The sequence below is a fragment of the Chlamydotis macqueenii genome, chromosome 16 (assembly GCF_036417535.1).
Source record: "Chlamydotis macqueenii isolate bChlMac1 chromosome 16, bChlMac1.mat, whole genome shotgun sequence".
Lineage (NCBI taxonomy): Eukaryota > Metazoa > Chordata > Aves > Otidiformes > Otididae > Chlamydotis > Chlamydotis macqueenii.
This window is the reverse complement of record NC_141571.1, coordinates 5,688,036-5,706,553: the sequence shown is the minus strand read 5'-3', so window position 1 is coordinate 5,706,553 and position 18,518 is coordinate 5,688,036. Positions and strand designations below refer to the sequence as shown.

General features: G+C 57.9%; 2 protein-coding genes across 2 annotated transcripts in view; one reads left to right on the top strand and one right to left on the bottom strand.

Annotated features, from left to right (window-relative positions):
• The window catches only part of MANBAL (mannosidase beta like), a 191,142-nt gene that overhangs the window by 107,006 nt on the left and 65,618 nt on the right, over nt 1–18,518 (bottom strand). The gene's annotated exons all lie outside the window — the stretch shown is intronic.
• Nucleotides 6,895–15,634, top strand: EMILIN3 (elastin microfibril interfacer 3). Its single transcript, XM_086760981.1, has 4 exons — nt 6,895–7,091; nt 10,176–10,298; nt 12,951–13,198; nt 13,740–15,634. Exons 1-4 carry the CDS (start codon nt 6,895–6,897, stop codon nt 15,632–15,634), a joined length of 2,463 nt encoding a protein of 820 aa, XP_086617107.1.

Below are 18,518 nucleotides of genomic sequence, written 5' to 3'. Positions count from 1 at the left end.
TGGCCTCGAGCAGCGTGGATGACGGCAGGGTTTCAGCCCAGCTGCTGCCACATCGATCTACCCAGAAGTCACCCGGTGCCCGGGGACCTGCGGGAGCCGCGCTGCCCGTGGCTTGGAGCAAGCAGCTCTTGATGGCAGGAGAAGCAGCCTCGAGGTGTGGGAAACCTTCATGCTGCCCCAGCACCCCATCTCCAGGCAAAACGTCCACAGCTAGGCACAAAATAAGGAACCAAGTGTGCAGGGTAACTTATCCCAGGTAGGCTTGTAGGGTTGCTCTCCATCATCCGCCCCAGAAACACACGTTTGCCACCAAAGCAACCCTGACTCCCTGCCTGGGTCATTATCCTTCACCTTGCCTGAAGGAACTGGGTGCCCAGGGGCATCCAGCTTTCCCAAGCATCCCGGCGCTTCCATGCCGGGCAGTCTCTGCTTTGCAGGAGTGCCAGAGGTTACAATTAGCTCAACTGCGCCTTGTTGTTGGGTGACTTAGAAACAAACAAACAAAAAATCAGCAAAGAGGTCCATTTGTACTAATGTCCTTCAATATTCCCCAGGTCCCAAAGGAAAAGTATTTTCTTTCCGCTCTTGTGGTGTTTTTCTTCCACTGTGTGCGGCAATGAGGTCAGCGAGCGGAGGTTTTGTGGCTAAATCACTGGGCTGCTGCCATCGCCCTGTCCCAGGAAAGGCAGAGGTTGGCCCGGCTGGACGTGAAGCCAAGGAAGAGCACGGATCTTCCTGAAAGCCAGAGGCACGGCTCCACAAAGGAGCTGGCCAAGCCCTGGAGAAGCGACCAAAGGTACCAGTTCTAGGACATTTCTTCAAACAAAAATGCCACGCTGCTGTTCTTGCCACTTCCAGCAGAACAGTTCCTTGCACCAGGGACGGTCCTACAGAAATGCACTCTTGCAGGAGAGATGGGAATGACCATCTGAAGTGCTGAGCTACTGCAATGGTGTGGAAATGATTGAATTATTTCAGTAGCACATGGGGTCAACTTCTCCCACTGAAGACAACCGCCCTCAGCCTCCGTGCTCCGGCCGGGTTGCAGCACAGAGCCTTCCCCAGCACCGGGATGGACACGTGCCTCCTTGCAAGGGCTTGTGCTGGAAGGACCCCTCCTGCAAAAGCTTCTCAGCTGCACCAGCACTTTCCCTCACAGCGCACGGCTTGAGCCCCACTCCTGCCAGCACAGCTCTGGGCTCAAGCCCCCACCCTGAGGGCGATTTTCTCCCCTACCACCTCCCCTTGGCTTCAGAGACATCCCTGCAGACAGGCAGGAGCTGACAAACTTTTTTCTTGCGATAGGGATCCCTCTGCTCACCCCAGATCCTCACCTGCGGGCAGAGCAGCCTTTTCTCTCACGCTCTGGCTGCACAAAAACCCGGTCCCTGCCCCAAACGCCCCCGGCCCCTCAGCCCAGCCTCTCCAGCCACGGACACCCAGCCTTTTCCAGCCTTCCCAAGCTCCTGCTCAGCCGAGCCCGAGCAGAGGGGGACCACCCGAGACCAGGGCTGTGTCTCCCTGAGGCGTACAGGGCCAGCCCACCCCAGCACAAAGCCTGGTCCCCAGTGCCCCATCACCAGCACGATGGGGGTTACTGGGAGGGTGTCACCTCCTCCCTTGCTCGGTCTCCTTCCTCCCCACCCTGTGTCCGTGTGCTGCTGGATCCAGCTGGGACTGCCCCTGGAGACAGCTCCTGCTCCATCTCCACGGCTGTTGGCTGTTAGTACTCCCATCCCCGGGGTCCTGGCACGGCTGGGAAAGGGTTTTTTTTAAGCTCACCACCCCTGTCCCACAAAAAGGATCTCCTGCCTGCCCATTGCCCTTGCTAAACCTCCCCTGCCAGCCTCCTTGCACGTTTTCCTGGAGGAAGGATGCTAACAGATATAAAAATAAAGCAACCTGTGTATTCTCCCTGCTCAGAGCTTGTGTAACCTGCGGTTGACCCCTCCTAGTCCTCCCCAAACCACAGCCCCCAGCATGCGCTGCCGGCCGCCGCCGCCGCCGCTGCTCTGGCATTTTTATGAATGGCCTTGAGCCCAGGGAAGAGATGTGAGCCTGGATTTGGAACAGCTCCATCCCTTCTACCGCACGCGCTAATCTTGACAAACGATCAGCGTGCGGCTTTCGAAACCAGAGATAAGGCTGTCTGACCACTTCAAGTCACTACACTTTCCCACGAAGAAAGGTAGTTTGTTCTCAGCCCCCGGCCGCAGCTTCCTCCAGAGCCCGGGCAAACCCAGGTGCCCCCTGCCCCATGGCTTGGGGGGGACGACACCGCAATCGCACCCCTCGGGAGCACGGCTGGGGTCTGATTCAGAGCAAACCCTCAGCAACCTCCAAAGAAGGCAGACGTTGTGATGCAGCCTGGGTTTGTGATGCTGCTGGCTGGACCACAGACGCCTCGTGCCTGCACGCCTGCATCTCCTTCCCGATGAGACCCAGGGGAGAAGAGGTCCGTGCCCCATATGGAGCTGGGATGTGGGAGAAGCGTGTGCTGGGAGCCAGCAAGAGCTTCCAGTCCTGCAGCTGAGCGATCACCATCATCATCACTCAAGCTCAGTTTTAGCCAAGGAGCTGGAGCACCTGGAGAACTCCTGGCCCTGCTGGAGCCAGTGCTCTCCTTGGACTAGTGTCGCTGCGCTGCTACGGCATTTGGGATATGCACCCTGCCTGCCAGCCTGGGCAACGCAGCGTCCCCGCTCCTCCCCGGGGCTAGGGACGCAGCTGTGGGGTAGCTGTGGTGTCGCAGGGACCCCGAGATGGCCGAGCGAGACCAGGGTGGATCCCGTTGGACGAGCACCTGGGGAAGCTGGGCTTTCCAGCTGGCTCCCTCCCATGCAGACACGGCCCGCGCCGCCAAGGGAAAAGGCTTCCGCCAGTGCCAAGTCAAGGAATGCCTTTGATCCAGGGGGAGTCATCAGGGAGAAACTCTGCCTCTAAATTGAGCTACTCTCTTGCCTTGCCACTTTGGGAAATGAATTTGAACTTGGAAAAACTCAGGCTGAGAGAGATCTTAGGAAGACATCCAGTCCATTTCCCTGCCCCAAATTGGTCCTGACAGATTTTTTTTTTCTAACCTTTCCTTTAAAATCTCCAGATGCCTCAACACAGTCTCCACCAGGACTATATTCATTTTACTACCACATTTTTTTTATTATTAATATCCAACTTCAATTTCTCTTCCTACAATCTGCTCCTATCCCATGGCAACACTCAGACCAACTGTCCTCTCACCGCTGTGCCCAGTGTACCCCCGTCTACCCAGTGGTACATATTTAAAGCTCAGGATTAGGGTGGTCCCAGTCCAGAGCGAGCAGAATGGAGCCCCTGGGCTGCCCTGCCCCTTGTCCTGTCGCTGCACTGGCCCGCGGGAGGGTTTGGTGGTGCGAGAGCTCACACCCGCTGCACCCCGTGCGGGCACCAAACGTTGTGCCCGGTTGGGAATGGGAGGTCAGGGGATGCTGGCCTGTTGACCCGTGAAGGGGGGCAATTATTCAGCCGGTGGGGCCATGCAGATGTTAATTAAAAAGCACGCGAAGCAGAACAGGTCACTGTTTGGTGTCATCCGCTCGTGAAATGAGCTTCGCGGTGGTTGACCCAGCCCTCCCCGGGAGACAGGGCAGGGGAAGAGCCAGCCATGGTACCGTGGTCTCCTCCAGCTGAGTTCCTGTTTCTGGTCTCCTCCTGGGTCCTGCCCAGTGTCCCTGTTCTTTGGCCAAATCTCTACTGGATCCTGAGTAGGGAAAAACGACTCCCCATCCACCCCTGGACCATCCTGCAGCATAACTGTGCAGGGGGAGAGGGGTGACCGAAATAATCACCTCCTGGCAGTCCGGGTGGGGGAAACAAGCTCCCATGCCACATGCCGAGCTGATGCATGAGGGGCTTGCATGGGGACACGTGGCCCCCACAGGTCAGGCACCCCCGTGGATGTCCCTGGGCAGGGTCTCGGGTTTGCCCAGCACCCAGATTCGATCATCGGCAGCAGCTCTGACCTGATCCCCTTTACTCTCCAGCCAAGGCCATGAGGGAAAGAAGAGCTTTCCTCTGGGAAGCACCAAGGGCTGGTGCTCCCTGACCCAACGGTTACCAGCAGGAGGGCTGCGGAGCCTTTCAGCACCAGTTCAGGGTGGCAAAGCCCTTCTGTGCTGCTGGAGAGCTCGGTGCTCAGCACACGCCTCACAGCTCTGGGAGATGGGGCTTGGCATCTTCTCTGTTAATCCCTGGGACGTGCCCTCCTCGGGAGGACGCCCTGGTAGGAGGGAGTCTCCTGTTTTTTCTCCACACGAGCGCTTCTCCAGAGGCAGGATGCTGTGCACCATCCCGTGCCCTGACGAGCTCGCAGTGCGGTGGGGACCGGCAGCAGCACGGCTGAGCATCAAAGAGTCAAACCCGAGCTGCTCCCTGAGAAGTGCAACTTAACGAATCCCAGTTTCCTGCCACTCTGTGTCTCATGGCTGGATTAACTCACGGCTAATAAGGCACATGAGAGTTTTTCCCATGGTTTGGGGCACTCATAATGGCTCTCTCCCGTGTGGATTCTTTGATGTCTTATAATAGAGTTGACGATGAATCCATTTCCTCAGTGGGGACCCAAGCTTGGCGCTCTCTTGTCTACTCAGATGCCTTTTTTCGTAAAAACAATTAGACAATAGAACAACAAAATAGAATTCAGTCTCTCTGAGGATCCTGCCTTGCTATGAAATTTGGCAGAAAGTGACCCTGAGTTTGAAAAGTGGGGTTGGACGGCAGGGACAGACCGATGCACGCACGTGCCCACACAAGTGCAATGGCTCCCACCTCCTTCGTTTTCACAGCCAGGCTAGCGAGAATGAACGAGCACCCTTAACTCTGCCCCGCGGTGCCCGTTCATCGCAGCACAGGCTGGAAGGCCAGGACCAAGGGTTTTTTTCCAAAACCGCACAGCACCAGATGTTTTTTTCCTGAGGCCTCAGACACACACGTGCAGCACGCTGTTATTAAAGCTGGCTCGTACTCCCTGCGCACAGGGAAAAAAAATTAAGGCTGCGCACAAGGTTAGTGCTTGACTTTGGCATCCAACATTAAACCATGCAGGCTCGGTTGACTTTTGTTTGTTTTTATAGAGTCACTTATAGACCGTCCCTCCTGCAGCATCCCAGCAGAGTGGAACAATCCCATGCACCAGCTGGACGAGAAGCGCTTCATGCGCTGCCAAACATACCATGTAAAAACCAGAATGCAGCCACCTCCTTGGTGCAGCCTGACAAGCGCACGGCGATTTGCAGCAACACCCTGCAGCAGATTGCACCGAGAGGAGGGAGCCGCTGGAGAGGATGCACTGGTTCATTACACAGGCTTCCTCCTCTTGGTTTTCCGCCTGCTTTTTCCAGCCTGCCTCCCCTGGCATGCCTCTCCTACAGATTTTTCTTCTCCTACTAATATTTCTGTATTCACCTCAGACTCCAACGGCTCCTTTTAACTGAAAAAGGCCGTTTGTCTCGGTATCTTATCATCTCTGTCTCAGTGTCAGCCCCAGCCTTGATGCCTCCTTCCCCCAGCAGCAGGTTTCGCTCCTGCATTTGGGATCTCACCCAGCCACCCTTTCTCAGCCGCTTCTTGTTTTCCTCCGAGAGTTTCGGGCTGATGCGGGGTTGGGCTTTGCCAGTGGAGGCAGGAGCCTCGTTGAACCCTTGCCGAGGTCTTGGTGAGATGCCCCAGGGTGCGAGTGTCCTGGGGACAGCAGGATGCTCAGCTCAGGCTCTGCTTAGATGAGAAAATCACCTGCTCCCTGGCACGGCCTCCTCTCTGCAGTGCTACAAGTTGATGTCTAAAGGATTACAGCAGGGATGTTACCCCTCTATCAAATTGATGGTGCCCCGGACAGGGGTCCTCTTCCCCCCTGTCCAACGGGAAAGGCCCGGCATGGCTCGCATGAAGGGTCTTACACTGCTGTGGTTAGCGACGCGGTGCCTGGGGAGTGCTGTTGGGGCAGGGCAGGGTGCTCAGCACCCACTGCCGAGGGTCACCTGGGGGTGGGAGCATCGGGGTGCAGGTTAGTGGGAGGGGTGGGAGACCTGAACCTGCCTTCCAGACCCACCGGGGGTAAATACCCTTGGCTGTGGGAGATCTGCGGGTCTGCAGGGAATGGCATGGGGTTCCCCCCTTTCTCCTGGAGCCTGGAACCAGAGCCCCAACCCGCCAGGGAGGGCTGATCTCAGCTCCCCAACAGCCCCTCCCGCAAAGCGCGGGTGCTGGGTTCGCTGGGCCCTTGCTGGTGCCGGATGCATGGGGCTGGTGCCCAAATGATTGACAGCTGCCAATCTCCAGCAGCAAAGATCACCCCAAAGCGAACAGGCCCAAGGGTGGCAGTGTCGCTCCAGCATCTGTCGTCCCCCTGCGCTGCGGGGTGAGGCGGAGCGGGGTTGCGGGCTGGTGGCCCAGCAGCCGGGTGGATACGGACCCCGCTGCACCTGCGACCCCCGCCCAGCGCCCGGGGAGGGGGCAGTGCGAGAAGGGGCAGCTTTGGGAATGAACGGGGAGGGGGTGCACTCCATCCTCCCCACCCCACATCCCCGTCGGGGCCGGCAGCGGGGGGGCTGCGCGGAGCGGGTCGAGGGGGCGCGCAGCAACCCGGGGGGGTGCGGATAGGGGGGCTGCTTTGTCTCCCCGCCCGCCGGGCCGGGGGTCGGCGGCTGTGGGAGGGCGGGAGGAGGAGCGCGGACCGCCCCTCGCCGCCGCGGTACAAAAAGGGTCGGGCGGGCGGCGGAGCGGCGTGTGCCGGCGGGCAGGGCCGGGCAGGGCCGGGCCGGGCAGGGCAGGGCAGGGCGCAGCGGGCGGCGCTCCGGTTCCCCTCCCCAGCGCCGTCCCGTCCCGTCCCGTCCCTCTCCGCCGCTCGCCGGGCCCGAGACCATGCGGCGGGCGCGGATCCTGCGCCGCCGCGCAGCCCTGCTCGCTTGCCTCTCCCTGGGGACGCTGCTGGCCCTCGCCGACGCCAAGGGCGCCTTCTACCCCCCCGCCGCCCCCCTGCCCTACGGTGGCAGGTACAGCCTCTACACCGCCGGCTCCAGCCCGCAGCTCGGCCCCGGCAAGCCGGTGGGCAAGCACAAGTAAGCGACCCTTAACCGGTGGGGCGGGACGCGGCGTCGGCCCCCGGGTACCGGCTGCACGGCGGGGCTCTCCCGGGGGCATCCCCGACCGTGGCTACCGGTCACGCGTCCGGGCGCAGCGGGCAGCATCCCCTCGGGACCGGCTGCCGCGGGCACCCCTTGGTGGGTGCCAACCCCCCGGTACCGACCATGGATGCCATCCCCCCCGGGACTCTGCCGCCGGCACCCCATAGCGGGCAGCGGCCCCTGGGTACCGGTAGCGGGCATCCCTCCCTCCACGCCAACCGTCGGGTCCTAACCAGGGGCTGGCAGCCAGGGCAGGGTGGGGACACCCCGGGGCAGGGGTGTCCCCGTGTCTCGCTGCACCCCCTGCGTGTGGAGCAAGACTAGGGGGCTGCTTGGTGTAGGGGGGGACACGCAGGTTGCGTTTCCCGGGGCGGGGTGCATGTTGCGGTCCCGCGTGGGTCAGGGCTGGGGTGGGTGATGGGGATGCCCGTGTGTGTTTATGGGGTAGATGCGTGTACCTGTGACAGGGGTGCGGGGCTGTGATGTGCGCCAGAGGAGGATGGCAACGCACGGACCTAGGCATGAAAACGCAGACTGGTTTGGAGGGAATTTGCTCGTTTGCTTGTAAAGCACAGACGTACTGGAGTTTAAATATGTTTTCAAGTAACCTGGAAAGCTCAGGCAGGCGAGGAATGTGGGCTTTACACATACTGTAGAATTTTCCATTCAATCGCAAAAAGGCTGTTATGTTGGTGGGGGGCTCGCTTCCCTCCCCGCTTGTTTGCTCGAACTGTTCCTGTTGGGTTTCTCTGAAAAGAGGAGGATGTGGTGTTATGAAGAAGCTGAAATGAATAAAGTAACGTTTGAGATGAACAATACTGGCAGTGCCAGTGAGAGCTTTCCAAAACCTGTAACATTTTCCAGCTGCTCACTCTTAAAACATCAGGCTGGAGCTATAAAACCCCGAGCCACAGGTGGGTGAGAAGGAAGGGGGTTTCTGAGAAGGAGAGCGGGCCAGAACTGCCCTGATGCAAGTAGGCACAGGTAGGCAGGGTTTATTAGTCGTGGCTAGTAGATCTGCCCACATTGGCTACTAGCTTGCTTACAGAGGGGGTTTGCAGTATGTTTGTAAGCAGATCCTGGATTTATGGACAGACAGTGATTCCAAATTTCCACATGCACATGCGCACATGATCTCCCTTCCCTCCAGCTAAGAGAAGTGGCTGGCCTTCGCTCTCGCGTGGCCCTGTGCGTGGGTCAGTGACTCATTTTGGAGCAGCGCGGGTCCCTGCACGCGCCCTGAGCCTCTTGCCAGGGCAGAGCTGCTTGTGCCTGGGCAGGCTGGCAGTGCCCGTCCCTGCCGGGAGTCACCGTGCCCAGCCCAGGGCAGCAAAGAGAGCCCTCAGCGAGGGGCCAGGGTGCTGCTGAGGGGAGAAAGGGGGATGTGCTGGGGGTGTGGGGCGGGGGGTCCCTGCTGGGAGCGAGCAGGGAGAGCCGGGGTGTCGGAGGGAGGATGAGCCTGCTCACATCTTGCTGCTTCACTGAGGGAGCTCCTGCCCGGTGCAGGCTGTTGGAGGTGGAGGAGCCTGCTTGGGGCCTCTGAATGAGGATACTGGGGGGCTCATGGTGGGTCCTGGCATAGGTGGGAGATGTACTACGTCTTCACGTGTTTGCCATTGGTGCTCGTCCCTCCTTCACCCATCTTTCCCCACTTGGGGTGAGGCAGAACCCCGCTGCTCTGTCCCCAGAGGGTGACAGTGGATGGGCTATGCACACACACATGTGTGCACACACATGCACACACACACATGCATGGTCACTGCTCAAACAGGACACAGCACAGTCCTTCTCCCCTGTCGTGACTGTCCCAGTCCCTTCCCTTGTCTCCACCTGCCAGAAGTGCCTTAACACCATCTGCACCATCACTATGCCCAGCCCGTGGGAGCTGGGCTGAGGCCCTGCAGCTCGTTTCTCTGGTTGGTCCCAGGGCTGCTCCCCACAGCCTGTGCGACGGCCACGCCGAGGGACCTGGGGCCAGGCAGCCGAGCCGCAGCCATCCCAGCTCGCATGGGCAGAGCCACGTCCTCCCGCCTCACTGAACGCCTCCTCGCACCCGCAGCTCGTGTCGGCCCATCTGCTCCATCCTGCTGACCCTCCATCTCTGCACTGTGTGCCTGTGCCTTGCTCTCCTCCCGCTCTGCCATCTGCCACATCCCTGTGCCCTTAATCCCTGCCTCTCCACACATCCCTGCTGTCCCTGTCCCTGTGAACTGAGTCCATCTGCTCCTGCCGGCAGTCCTGCCTTCAGCTGGAGCAGCCTTGCCCTCCATCTGTCCCAGCAGTGCTCCCGCATCCTTCCCACGCAGCCTTCCTCCCAGCTGCCTCATCCTCAGTGCCTGCGATTACTGCTTGGCTCTGGAGAGGGTCTGTGCCTGGAGCTGGCTGGTACCCTGTGGCACCCAGCTGCAGGTGTGATGGCAGGAGGGAAGAGGTTCCACTGCTTGTGCTGCTCATCCAAGGGATCTGAAGAGGTTTCCAGCCCTTGTCCAGCTTGGGACCTGGGTCCTGTCCCTGGCTCCATGGCAGAGGGAGCTGTGATGCTGCAGCCTCGCGGAGCGGCCAGCCTGCATCTCCTCTCCCTCCACTTGCCGTAGCATCATGGCAGCAACCGTGCTCAGCACTCAGCCTCCCACAGTGCAACGGCACCCCAAAATCTGCCTGGGAGGGTTCTGGGTTTCTTGCAGGCAGTGAAATTGCAACTGAAAAATAGAAGGCAAGGGTGTACAGCCTGTTTCCAGCCCTGAGACTGGTTTCTCAGGGAAGGTTTGACTGCGCACAACCGAGGCGAGCGGAGCTGAGTTGAGGGATGCAGGGGTTTAGCTGCACTCCCTTAACCCAGCAGAGAGATGCCTGGACCCACCTGGACCCAGGAAGGCTCCTTATTGCTGGAGGATGGCACCCTGGCACCCGGGGCTGGGCAGGACTGGCTCTCAGTGCCGGGGCAGGGGGTGACGGTCTGAGGCGGGGGGTGACGGTCTGGGACAGGGGGTGACGGTGTCTCGCTGTGCTTCCCCTTAGGAGCTACTGTGCCTACGTGGTGCAGCGCAACGTGACGTGCACGCTGCAGGACGGGGCCGAGAGCTACATCAAGGCCGAGTACCACAAGTGCAGCTGGGGACCCAAGTGCCCCGGGAAAGTGCTGTGAGTATGGGGGATGCCGCAGCACTGCTCCCTTCCCCTCCCAGCTTCAGGTCGCGGCTCTCCTTGGGCTCCTGAGCCCTGGTGCCACCCTTGCGACCACCGACCCCCATTTTCTGGAGGGCAGCGAAAGGGGCTGAAGGGCTTTTCTTTGACAAGGCAGTCCATGGCGGGGCAGCGGTGCTGGGAGAGGGGAAGATGCGATCTGTCAGAGAGAGATGGAGCTCTACCCCTCGCCAGAAACAAATCAGGAAATCGCGGGAGGCTGCGGGGGGTGCGTGTGCATGTGTGTGGGGATGCATTTTGTTAAAGACTTGCAATTTGGCAGAAAGAAGGTGGCTAGGTGAGAGCTTGGCTGAGAGGATGAGGAAGCTGAGCCCATGGCTGGGGATGGCTGAGGGCTTTCTCCTCAAGGAAAATATTCCCAAAAACTTTCTGTCACCTCATCAGTGCTGGAGGAAAATGCTCTGCCATGGCGCAGCCGGAGCCACAACCGGGGCAGGGTGGGCAGGGCCTTTGTGCTCCACCATGCTCTGCAGCCCCGGGCTGGGGATGCTGCTCCCTGCAGAAATGCCGCTCTTCCGTATCCTCCCTGGGCCCGCTGACAGCGGCAGAGCCAAGCACCAAGGAAAATCAGGCTGAGAAGGGCTTTTGTTGGAGCCTGGCACCCCTCCTGCACACCAGGACACGGCGCTGCAGCCAGCCGGGACCCACCACGTGCCGGCGGTGCCGTGGGCTCGGCTCGCAGCCTCTCCCGGAGGAGACGGGATGCCGCTTGCCGACTTGTTCTTTCCTTGCTCCCGTCACAAGTGCTCTAGCAGCATTTGGGGACTTCAGGACATTCTGCAGCCGCTGGTACCCATGGAGGGAATCCCCAAAGCCGCTCCCATCTCCGCTGTGCTTGCTGCTCAGCCTCTCCAGCCCTTCAAACAAAACCAGGGTGAAACCAGGGTGCTTTCTGAAAGCAGCTGCACTTTTTGTACAACCTCGGATGCTGCATCCGTGCATGAGAGGGAAACATGGTTTTTCCATCAGCTAATGTTTGCGCAGCTGCAATAAATACCTCCCCTTGCCGGTTTGGAGCAGAGGGAGAAGGGTTTGGAGGTGCTGAAGTGCTCTGGGCTCCTCTGCAGAGGCTGGTGTGACACAGAGAAGGCGCCTTGCCTTCTGGATGCCATCCTCATCCTCGCTTCAACCCGACAGTGGCTGGGCACAAAAGTCTCCTGCCGTGGTTTAGGGCAGGAGAAACCTGGGCAGGTTTCTACACACTAAGAAGGAAAGACCACAGAAATGTGATAGCATCTGTGAAGAGGAATAACAAGAAGAAAAGCTTGTTTTGAATCTGTTCTGTGCCTTTGGGAAACTGTTGAGAAATATTGAAGTGATTCAAAGGACAGAGGATTTGGGTTTGCTTTCTCCTCCTGCCTTGCGGTGTGTGCGGAGCTGGCTGTACCCCAGCACGTGGGGAAGCGGCACTGCCTGGGGGCTGCAGCCTGGGCCGGGGGCACTGGGGACCGGGGCGGGGATGGGGAGCACGGGGGCTCGAGCGCGAGCACCTTACGCAGCCCTCCGTGCAGCACGGACGGTTGTGCCGCGTCCTCGGAGACCTTCTGCTGAAGGTGCTGGAGAAGAACAAGGGCCCGATTGAGCACGTTGTTGCAAAACGGCAAACTTCAGGGTTTTCAGGCCCTGGTAAATTTAGATTGGAAACTTCCAAAAGGCAGATTCGAAGCACTGGCGTTTCAGAGGCGGTGAGGAACGCGCCGTCTTCAGCCCTGCCCAGCTCGACTTGGCTGGTGGGGGGAGCACAGTGCTGGCGGGTTCCTGTCCCATCCCTGCCATCTCACGGGAAGATGCCACGGAAGAGCGAGGGCAGAGAGGGAGGGTGTACGTGTCCCACTGGGCGAGGAGGGGGGCTCGCAGCCTTGGTTGCTGGGTATGGGGGGGATCACTGTTGTAGTGCCCAAACTGGTGATGGAGGAACCCCCCAGGGCACCCCAGCTGGGGGGCAGGAGGAGGTGTAAGGAGCCATCCCTCCACGCGCACCACACGGCATCGCTCCGGTAAACCTCGCCAGGGCTCTGCTGCCCCGCTGCCGCAGCTCTCACTTGCAAGGACAGCCCAAGCCACACAGGCTTCCAATCAAACTGGTGCTCTCCACACATGCAGAAAATACCTTTCCAGAGGTGTTTCAACGTTCCTGGAGGCTTCAGAACAAAAATCCTCTGCAGAAACCATGGATGTACAAGTAATGGCTCTGCTGAGATAGACCCTTCTCAGCCCCGGGGTGTTCCTCAGGCTGGTCTAGTTGTGTTACCAACTTGCTGGGCAGAACTCTACTCTCACCATATGCAGTCACACCTGCACCTTGTGGCCCAGTCCTGGAGAGGGTGGGCGCATGTTTTTGGAGGGCTGGTTAAGGAGATGTGCCCCTGGGTGGATACTGCTAATGCTATGCTGAGCTATGGTGCAGCAAGAGCTCTTGGAGGAGCTGGGTCATGGTCTGCAGGTCCAGCACATGGATCTCAGCCAGGCTTTCCCACATTCCCAGCTTTCCCACACCCAACAGGACCCATGGCCCCGCTCTTCTCTATTGCTTGACATTTGGGTTGCTTCTCTAAATTGTCTTCTCTCTTCCTCCCCTCTCCTGGAAAGGTACCGCACGTTCTTCAGACCCAAGTACAAGATTGGATACAAGACAGTGACCGAGCTGGCCTGGAGGTGCTGCCCAGGCTTCATGGGAGAAGGGTGCCACGACAGCCCGACCGACCAACCTGGCCTCCTGCCCCAACACCCCAGCCCTAAAATGCCTCCTGGGCAAAAGATGTTTCCAATCCCCAGGCTTCCTCCCCATCCAAAAAGCCACCCTGACCTGTTTGCAGGACCAAAGAAGAATCAGTATGGTGAGACCTTGCCCCTGCTTCACATCCCCAGGTTACCCCACCACTGGCACGCTCTCAAACCTCCCGGTTCTTTCCGTTCCAGCACAGGGCATGAATTTGGCAAACCTTCAGTGGGTGACCTGCTTTCTGATCAGAGACCTGACATTTGGTTGCTTTGAGGATCACTCGCTTTTAGAGTCTAGTTCCTTTCAAAATGTGCCGCCTCAAACTTGCCTTTCCTCATCGCTTTAAAGCATTTTTTCCCTTAATTTTGGGGTCAATAGAGTGCCTCTCAAAACGAAACTCCCCTGGGTTGTTCTCATCACCTGCTGCTGAAATTGGGAGCAGAGGGCTTGACCCCAAGAAGAAAGAGCCTTTCCTAATCAGCTGTAGAGGAAAGGAGGAAGGGTGGGCTGATATTTCACTGAAATGACAGTACGAGGGAGGCAGGAGCTAACGTTAGTTAGTACAGAAAAGGACTCAAATCTAGGAGATAGCACATGAGGGAAATTGAAGGAGCACCAGCCCTGACTGCCCTCTCTTTCTTTCATTCCCTGTGCAGGCAGGAAGATGCCCGGCCTCGTTGGGGACCGCCTGGACCGGCTGGAGGAGGAGGTGAGGCGCCTTTCCCAGTCCTACGACAGCCTGCACACCATGGTGAGCGGCCTGGGGGACCGCCTGCGGCTGGCCATCCAGGAGGACACCACCAAGATGATCGGCTCCCTGATGAACAGCCCGGGCACGCCTGACTCAACGGTTGGCTTCGGCATCATTCCTGATGGTCTTGTGGACGCGGCGGACAAAGCCGACATTGCAGCATACCCTCCCGTGGGGGAGATCCTGACCAAAGTGACGGAGGTGAGCAACGTGCTGAAAACCAAGGCAGATTTGCTGCACGAGGTTCGCGGCATGGTCCTGGACCACGATGGGCAAATCAAGCATCTTCTGGAGTCAGCCCGGCCCTCGCCCCTCACCTCCATCGACCTGCTGGAGGAGTACGTGGACACGCGGCTGAGCAACCTGCGCGGAGAGCTGCTCGACGGCTTCGAGAAGAAGCTGGGGAAGATCCAGACCACATGCGATTTCCGGATCCAAGAGGTGCGGCAGCAGTGCGAGGAGGAGAAAGCTGCCAACCTGCGGCTGCAGCAGACACTGGACGGGAAGGAGCTAGAGATCAAGAAAGAGATCTCCCAGCTGGAGACCCAGATCCAAGGGCTGACGGTGGTGGAAAGCTGCTGCAGCAACCTGGACTACCTCACCGATCGCATGAACATCCTTGAGAAAGGCCTTCACAGCATCTCTGAGTCCCAGAAGAACTTGCACTCACGGTTGGATGGAGAAATCTCCACTGTCACCCTAGGAAACCTTTTTGAAGGGCGCTTTGAGGACCTGGAAGCCAGACTCAATGCTACAGAGAGAGAAACGGGGAGCTGCTGTTCCAGTGTAGAGGACAGCATGAGAGGCACGGTGGTAGCAGAGGTGGATGGCATGAGGACCGCCTTTGAAGATAAAATGCAGACCCTGGAGGACAGGTTCATGACCATCGTGGGGGAGCTGAACAATGTCAGTTCTCCTGTGGGCATGGACGGAGCGGTGGTGCCCGTGCTGGAGGGGGAGCTTGCCAGCATGAGGAAACGGACGGACGAGACACTGGAGGTGTTGCAGAATCGCCTCGTCACGCTGGAGAGCACTTGTTCCCTGGGCTGCACCTCCGCCTCCAAAGATGTGGAGACCTTCCGGACAGAGATCGAAGACTGTCAGAACAAGAACCAGGACCTGCTCCTCCGGATGGACAGTAACTATGACCTCCTGCGCAAGCTGAACGCCACCATCCTGGAGATCCAGCGGCGAATCGAGGAAGAAGCATCGGGGGCTTTGCAAGGGGAGATCACTTTGCTCAAGATCAACCTGAACACCGTGAGCAAGTCTCTGACGGGGCTCAAGGACTCCGTCTCCCAGTACTCAGACACCGTAACACACGTCAACTCTTCCCTGGACGAGCATGAACGGAAGATCGAGGATGAGGTCCACTCCATCCAGGAGAAAGTCAAGGACCAAGGCTCCCAGCTTTTATTCAGCAACCGGCGTGTCCTGAACCTCAAGGGAGACTTGGAGCGACTCAAAGCCAGGATCATCAGTGACCTGAGCTCCTGCAAGAACGTGGCCCATGACCTGCAGCGGGAGATCGCTCACTTTGATGACCGAGTGGCCCGGGTGGAGAGCGTCTGCGGCAGGCTGGGTGCCGTCACGGGAAGCCTGGACGGCGTCAGGGACGAACTGGAGAAACACACAGGCAGTCTGTGGGACTACATGGACCACATGAACGGGACCCTGGCTGCCCACTCTCAGGAAATAACAGGACTGAAGGACAACCTGCTGGACTGCCAAGCCAAGGTCTCCGAGCTTGCAGAGCAGGTCAGCCACTTGGAAGAGCGAGCGGAGGGGAAGCAGCATTAGCCGTGCCGCCATGCGCTGCTTCCTTCTGCTCCCTGTGAAGGGCAGGATTAACTTATATCATACAGGCTCGCTCCAATGTGACAGCAGTTCTTGGATTTTTTTTTTTTTAAGTGAAAAGATAAATTAAAAGCTGCTACAAACCCTTTTTTTTAATTTTTTTTTTTTTTTTAATCTGGTCAGCCCCACTTTTCCATAACTCCTCTGTTATGGTACTCGCCTCCGATGCTCGGCAGCTGTCCCGACCCTGGTGCAGCAGGGTCAGTGCCTCCTGGCCGGGGGCGTTGCTTTGGCTCCTGGGCTGATGACCCCAGAAGGACAATTCAGGAGGAAGCTGGAGGCGGGAACATTTTTTTTTTTTTAATTTTATTTTTGTGGATTTATCGCTTCTTGAAGAATAAAACCCTGTAGTTGTCAGTTGAGGAATCGAGTTTCTCTGACCTAAAGACCACCTGCGTCTTAAGCCAGGGACTGAGCAGAGCCAGGGCTCCTTGCAGGGAACAAATCTCCCCACAGGAATTGCGGATTGCAAAGAACACACGTATTCACACGTCCCCCTGGAACTGCCTTCCCCGCTCCGGGACGGCAGCCCTCTTCTGTACGGTAAATCCATTTATTGCTCTTCCACGGAGCGCACATGCCTTACGGAGTGTATGAGGATACGCTTTAGGAAAACACACATATACATATATATATATATGGTATGTGTATGTATATTTTTGAACAATCCACTGTCACGGTGCTCGTCTGATTGCGAAGTTTCCTCTCGCTGTCCCTCGCTGTGTTTGGAAGAACCACACTGAGCAGCTAAACCAGCCACAGCAGCGCTCGCGGGAGGGCCCCGCCGTCCACCGGGGCTGCCGCGCTTTGCGGTCCCACTTTGCTGGGCTCTCTGGTCACAGCTGGGACTGACGTGAAGGGTTACGGGAAACTGGTATCTTCCCCAAAGAGACGTGTGGCGTAGGTCTCTGCAGAGACCGAGGTGGGCATGGAGCAGTCCTGTCCTCCAGCTCTGGGTTTTTTTTTTTGTTTAAACTGTGAACATGGTTTCCCTCATCTCGTCTTGGGGCAGGAGAGTTGCGGCTGCTCCAGGGTGTGAGCGTGAGGCTCTCCCTGTCCGGCAGCACGGCAGCAGGAGCCCGCATCCTCCTCGCGTTCCTCTGAGCTGGCTGGGATGCTGACAGCACCGGGGACCTGCGCTGACGTGCAGCACGGGGGAGGAGGAAGACAAGGTGCCTTTGAGAAGACTTCTTGAGAATGAAAAACTGATGTTTCCCACAAACAGGCAGGCTGGAAAAGGTTGTACATGTTCCTGAGCAGCTCCAGCCTTGCCCTACAGAGCTGAGTCTGGACCATATGGCTGTCGCCTCTCCCGGGCAGCCCAGCACAGGTGACCTCAGCCAACGGGGACTTCGTTACCAGAAAGGATGAAGAGGAGATCAAAGAGCCTCCATCTGACCAGCTCTGGCACTTTATAGCAGAGTAACAATGTTTTTCTATCAGCTCAGCGTTGCAGCTCATGGATCCTTCCACCCCATACCCATCACCCTCACCAGGTCATCCCTGCTCTTCTGCACCACGATTCCCGCCTGATCCCCCCCACCCAGCAAAGGAGCAGCTCCATGCCCTGACCAGCACTAAGCAGCAGCAGCTCCCAGCAGAGATGCATCTGGGCACCTTTTCTCCTCCATAAAAACTGGATGAGCTCCCTGAAACAGATGCTTCCAGGCTGGGGGACCACAGGGACCACCGAGTCCGTTTGGCTGCATCACGTTACCCTGATGTGATAAAAGCTCTTTCCCCTGCCAGAGGAGCGTGGGCCATCAGGAGCAGGGAGAGAGGACCAGGCTTCCCACCGCTTGCAGGCTGCTGGATGCTCACAGCATCAGAATCCACCCTTGCTGCTCTGGGCTTTGCTGGTTTGGAGCTACGCTGCAGCTGCTGAGAGACTTCTCCAGCTGAGGAGCAACCTCCTCAGCTGCAACTGCCTTTGGGCATCCTGCAAAACCTGCCCTTAGGCAACGAAACCCACTTTTTTCCCCCAGCCCACGGAAGGATTCTCAAGCCAGCCCTTGGCACTTTGTGATGGGTTGGGGACCCCTCACCCCACAGGAGCATCCTACCCACACCCCATCCTCTCACAACAGGGAGAAAAAGGGCTGCAGCCACCAAAGAGAAGAATTAAGCCAGGCTCACCCCTTCCCAGGCCAGGGCTGGGTTAGGAGCAGCTCAACAGCAAGAGCTTCCTCCAGGATGGGGGGAGCCAGGACTGGCCGTAACAAAATCAGGACATGGAAGAAGCCTGACCTTCCAGAAATTGGTGCTATGTTTGGACTATTCCTGACTAGTCACTTGAAGCTACAGTTTGTATTTCAGTTCTCAGCTATTGATGGTTAAAGAGTGAAAGGAACTTTGTATAAAACAGGGCTTTTTTTTTTTTTTTTTTGGTTGTGGAGTTGGAAGGAGATGGTGCCCGCGTGGTTGTCCTTGCACAGGCAGCTTTCCAAGGCAGTTGACAACTGATCCTGTTATGAGGCTGTGTTTTATTGTTTTTAAAACCTTGTACATTTTTTTCAGATTTTTAAAAGCTGAAAACTGTTTGTACTGGAAAGGAAAAAGAAAAAAAAAAAATAAAGTATTTCTTGCTGAGGTTTCCAGGACCAAAATGACTTGTGTGGCTTTTAGAGCTAGAGTTAGAGCACAGAGGCTATTTAGAGAAGAAGAGGGGGCAGGCAGATGAGGAGATGATTTATCCTCGACACAGTGGTCAGGGAAGGAGAAGCTGGATGCCAGACTGGAGCCCAGTAGTCCTCCTGCCAGTTTTATTTGATGTAATTGCAGCTACGAGCTCCCAGAGCAGGGCCAGCTGCCCGCATTGCTCCGTGGT

What these genes read in the sequence shown, in the direction of transcription:
- EMILIN3 (XM_086760981.1), top strand. Translation starts at nt 6,895, where the DNA reads ATGCGGCGGGCGCGGATCCTGCGCCGCCGCGCAGCCCTGCTCGCTTGC. An exon ending in AAGCCGGTGGGCAAGCACAA is followed by an intron (nt 7,092 to 10,175) that starts GTAAGCGACCCT and finishes GCTTCCCCTTAG; the next exon opens with GAGCTACTGTGCCTACGTGG. An exon ending in AAGTGCCCCGGGAAAGTGCT is followed by an intron (nt 10,299 to 12,950) that starts GTGAGTATGGGG and finishes TCTCCTGGAAAG; the next exon opens with GTACCGCACGTTCTTCAGAC.